At 43.5% G+C, this 5,219-nt stretch overlaps 1 protein-coding gene across 1 annotated transcript in view; it reads left to right on the plus strand.

Annotated features, from left to right (window-relative positions):
* The window catches only part of CPLX4 (complexin 4), a 20,451-nt gene extending 19,854 nt beyond the window's left edge, over positions 1 to 597 (plus strand). The window contains exon 3 of the mRNA XM_003788424.2: positions 370 to 597. Within this exon, the coding sequence (XP_003788472.1) occupies positions 370 to 597 (228 nt within the window). The remainder of the gene's footprint in view (positions 1 to 369) is intronic.
* Positions 598 to 5,219: the final 4,622 nt, after the last annotated feature.

The following is a 5,219-nucleotide window of genomic DNA, read 5'->3' on the forward strand; positions in this document are numbered from 1 at the left end:
GGATCACACTTGTAGAACCACTGTGCTAGAAGGTTCTGGTCTACCCAAGCTGCAGTGAAGGAGGGGCCTCCCAACAAGGAGCTCTGGCCTCCACCAGGCCACCAGGACCAGGCTCTGCTGCAGACAGCCACACCAGCCATTCCTATCATTCATTCTTTTTTTTTTTTTTGGAGTTTTTGGCCAGGGCCAGGTTTGAACCCACCACCTCTGGTATATGGGGACAGTGCCCTACTCCTTTGAGCCACAGGCACTGCCCCCTGTCATTCATTCTTGACAGACCTTTCTTTTCAGCTTCTTTTAAAACTGTATCTGTTTATCTGGTTGGTTGGCTAATGTCAGGGTTATTGTCTATCTCTGTTCCTCACACAGAGTGAAATGGATGAGACTCAAATCCAGTTGGCTGGAGATGATGTGGATGTGCCTGAAGATCTCCGGAAAATGGTAGATGAAGATCAAGAAGAGGAAGAAGATAAGGATTCTATTCTGGGGCAGTTACAGAATCTCCAGAATATGGACTTGGACACCATAAAAGAAAAAGCCCAGGCCACCTTCACGGAAATGAAGCAGACAGCGGAGCAGAAGTGCTCTGTGATGTGAGGGCATGGAGGGTGAGGGAGGGAACCGGGCTGCACACAACAAGACCACCCTCCCAGGGAGCATCCCAAGCACTATGTATTTTAACATAGCGAACATGGCTAGAAGAACCACGGTGATAAAGCTCTCCACAAGCACAGACAACATTTGACTGTTGGAAATGTTTTTCTGGCCCAGCACTTAGCTAGCACCTTTCAATTATACTTTCCTTTTAGTTATGACTATGACATTTCAGCTGTAAATAATGATGCAGAACTCAGACCTGCTTCAAGATCTTGAGGAGAACCCAGAAGGAACAAAAGCAAATGGCATTTCTTCCCAGTTTCTTCCTCAGAGGGCAAGGTGTCACCCTGCCCAAACATTAGCATGATGTCTCTCTTCAGAGAAAGAGGTGGAGAGTCGGGGTGACTGCTGGGGCCACCGCTGCAGGCTCCAGGGCAACCAAAGGTCACTCCACCTCTCACCCCGGCGCCTTGACCTCATCCATGCTTCTCATCCATGCTTCTCATCAAGTTTGGCACTGGGACACTTCTCAGCCAAGCATCAGTAGTGGGGATTTGATAAAGGGTGAGGAATGGAGGCAGAGAACTGAACTCACCAGCCCTTTGCTTTGGACATCATGGGGCCATTGGAAGAGTGGACTCGGAGAAGGCAAAATTAGAGGCAGATGGACAATGAGGGAGGCTATTGCTGTTTATGATTTGAGCTTAACTCCTCTTGTATGAGCATGGGGACAGCAGCAGGAACAAAGCAGGTGGACAAATAGCATGAAGTAGTTAAATTCTCCCTCTGTCTCTCTTTGTTTCAGACTACTTTTCAATAAATCACGGTGTCATTGGGTGGTACAGGCTTCCAAGGTAGACTCTGATTTCTTTTTCCTAAAATCTACTCTTCCAAACGGACTTATTCAATAGACTTAGAACATTTACCTCTATTTAGCCAAACCCAACCAAACCAAGACAAATGACTGGTTTTCTTTAATGGGTCTGTTCACAGAATGACTAATACTCAAAGACAAATTTTGTCAATAGGAACTGTTTTATCAGAGGAAAAGGGAATTATGTCCAAAAAGTTAAAGGCTAACTCATTCTACACCTGGAGTTCCCAGTTATATTGTATAAGAAGTTTCATGTTATAAAAAATGTGCAAATAAATCATTAGAGGTCTAGAATCTATGGTTCTTGGCAAAGTGTAGCCCTTCTTGAAGGTTTCTGGGAGAATATCAGTGCGATGTTTGAAGTTAATGAGCCTTAGAGTCCATAAACCCAGGTACTGTGGGCACATTTTAAAACCATACTTGTTTTTCATCAGTACTAGCATGTAAATTGTGAGTTGCTGTATAGCAGAAACTTTACAATATTCCATTTTTAAAACTACAGAATAATAGATAAGATTTATCTTCAGTTCAATCCCTGACTCTGCCCTATAGTGGATGGGGTGGTGGGATGGACCAGTGAGAGGGGCCACATGGGGCCTGATGTATCCTTTGTTGTGACATAAAGATCGTTCCCCAGACCAGCTGCATGATGATGCAGAATATTTCCTGTTTTGTAAAAAGTACAGCCAATGCTGCTAGGAAGTCACTAAATCAGCACTTCATCTTGACAATCAGAATTACTCTGATACCATTTGGTCACTGTCCCAATGGAGCTGCATGATTGCTAGAAGACTCTGGCCATAATTCCTCAGATGTCACAACCTACCACAGCACAACTCACAACCCCATGACATAGCCCACCATGCCACACCACAGCACACAACAGTATACCATGCCATGTTACACCATGCCATGCCACCCTACACCAAGCCACCCCTCCTCACACCTGATTTCACCAACCCAATCACATGTGGCTGGTTGTGTATACAAGGAGAGTGTATACTAGGGCAGATGTCCTCAAACTACGGCCCACGGGCCACATGCGGCCCACTGAGGACATTTATCCAGCCCACTGGGTGTTTTTGCCACCACAGCCTGTCCTGCTTAGCAGCCGACTTGTCCCTGGGCCTGCAGTCCAGCCCTCCAATGGTCTGAGGGACAGTGAACTGGCCCCCTGTTTAAAAAGTTTGAGGGCTCCTTTCCCTTTTGAAAAGGTAGACAGGTGGCCATCCCTTGCCATGTTGATGAGCAAGTTCTTCCATCATCAAAACATGGAACCCAACAATTACAAAGGACTAGGAGGGAATCTCTTCCAATCTACCATATAGTAAAGGAACCTCTTCTGAGACATCTGAATTGAGCCTTATCTGTTAGCTCCCAGTGGTGCCAAATTCATCATCTGCTGCTCCAAGGGAATTTAGCTGCCAGTTTTTCTGTTTATAGACACCTTTCTGATTGCTAGAAAATCCTTTCTTGTCTTCAGCTGAAAATGGCTGCATCTTTGATCCATTTGTCATTGTTCTGCCATATGGATCTACATAGGCCACACCCAACATTCCCAGTCAGGCCTTTAATGATGCCGATAGTCAGTGTTCTCATTTCCAAATAAAACATGCTTACTTCTTTTAATCAGTTCTCATCAGATAGTAGGGGCACTGTTAACACACTGGGTAATTACTCTGTCACTGAGCAGTAAAGCCAGCCATGCTGTCAGCTACCACACCCTGCCTCTGGACTTCAAGTCATCCCTGAGCCAACTCATACTGTAGTTAGAAATTGGGATCTTAGCCCCAGTCCTGCTAGTGCATGACATTGGACAAGTCATTTATTCCCTCTGGAGATTCATTTTCTCAACAGTAAAAGTGAAGGGCCTTACTTCTATGGGTTCAGGGTGGTTAATAACAAATGGAGATTTATCTTGTGAAAGAGAGGACATTAGCCCATTGTCACTGTCACAGAGTTAACTCCAGCTGAGCAAAGGGACATCAGGCCCAGGGAGCAGAGAGAGATTTAGAAGGTACCTGATGAGAGGGAGGTCAGGAATACAGAGAGTTCCTCATGGAGGGGAAAATCTAGGGATCCAGGGAGCATTTCTATCGACACAAGGAACCATAATGACTCTGGGGAAAAGTACTGAAGAGTAAGTTCCAGGAAGACAAATGAACTCTCCAGTGTTGCCTGGAGTCAGTCTAGTCCCAATTAGATACAGACTCCTACAGCTTAATGAAGCAGGAGTTCTGCTTTTGAAAGACTATTGATACAGTGAGCTCAGTTATCCAGAGACCAACTAATCCAGTTTGTGAGTTATATAATCACTTCAGTTTTGCTCCTGGCATTACAAATTTAGCCAAATCACTCCTTACAAACAGAACCATCAGAGACAGGGAGAGGAGTGAAATTTGAAAGGAACACACTGGGGCTTCCAGCTTCTGATGGCGGAGAATCAGCTCCTACTGGATCACCCCTCCTGCAGATCACACTTACAAACTCTGAACAAAATATAAAGAAACAATTGGCTGAAGGCCCTGGAAGCAGCCCAAGCTGGTCTTCATTGGAGAGAAATCAAATCTACACTTGGAAGAGGAGAAAAGCTCTGGTGAGTGCTCCTTTGTTTATAGGTTTCATCTGAGAGCAAGCTCCAGGTGAAGCCAAGTAAGATGAGTAGAATTCAGAGAGAGACGTGCAGCCTCTATGGCTAGAAGAGCCCACAGAGTTTGTGGTGAATTACAGCAGCTGTAAAATGAACGAGCAAATCCTAGAAAGGAAAGAGCCATAGAAAAGAGTCCTAAATTCTGTATATGAAGTCTGTTCCAGAAAGAAAGAAGAAAGAGTAAACAGACTTTGAGGACTCACTGCACTGAAACTCACACGCTCCCTTGACTTTGGGGTTTTCTGATTTTTGCCTTTTATTTTTTTTTAATTGTGGCAAAATATACACAACATAAAATCAGGAAATTTAACCACTTGTAAGTGTATAGTTGAGTGGCATTAAGTATATTCCCATTGTTGTGCAACCATCGCTACCAGCCATGTCTGGAACTTTTTTTGTTTTCCCAAACTGAAACTCTGTACCAATCGAACTTTCCAATACTCCTTTGCCCCAGTCCCTGCCAATCACTATTGTGCTTTCTGTGTCCATGAATGTGACTACTCCAAAAGTCCCTCATATGAGTGGAGTCACATACTGTTTGGCCCTTTGTAACTGGCTTATTTCACTTACCATATGCCTTCAAGGTCTATCCATGTTATAGCAGGTGTCTGAATTCTCTTCATAAAGGAAAGAATAGGGTTGAGTAATGTATATGCCTTGTTTTGCTTATCCATTCAAGTCCCTGCTTTCAATTATTTTTCATCTATGTCCAGAAAGTGGAATTACTCAATCATTCTTCGGCTTTTGTCTACATCAGAAAGAGCAGTAGCCAGGCACTGTGGCAAGTGCCTGTAATCCCAGCTACTGGGAAGACTGAGACAAGAGAATTGCTTGAGCCCAAGAGTCTGAGGTTGCTGTAAGCTATGACACCATGGCACTCTACTGAGGGCAACAAAGCAAGACTCTGTATCAAAAAAAAAAAAAGAAAGAAAGAAAGAAAGAAAAGGAAAGAAAAAAGGAAGAGCAGAAAGAGAGCCACAAAACTCATGCTTGGAAAATGTAATAAAATTTGAAATCATATAAATTAAATTCAGATTTAGATTTAGAAATCTTATATATTTTTTCCTTATAAAAAAATTTTTTTTTTTTTTTTTTTTT

The sequence above is a fragment of the Otolemur garnettii genome, unplaced genomic scaffold, assembly GCF_000181295.1.
Source record: "Otolemur garnettii isolate 467f Iridium unplaced genomic scaffold, OtoGar3 scaffold00027, whole genome shotgun sequence".
Lineage (NCBI taxonomy): Eukaryota > Metazoa > Chordata > Mammalia > Primates > Galagidae > Otolemur > Otolemur garnettii.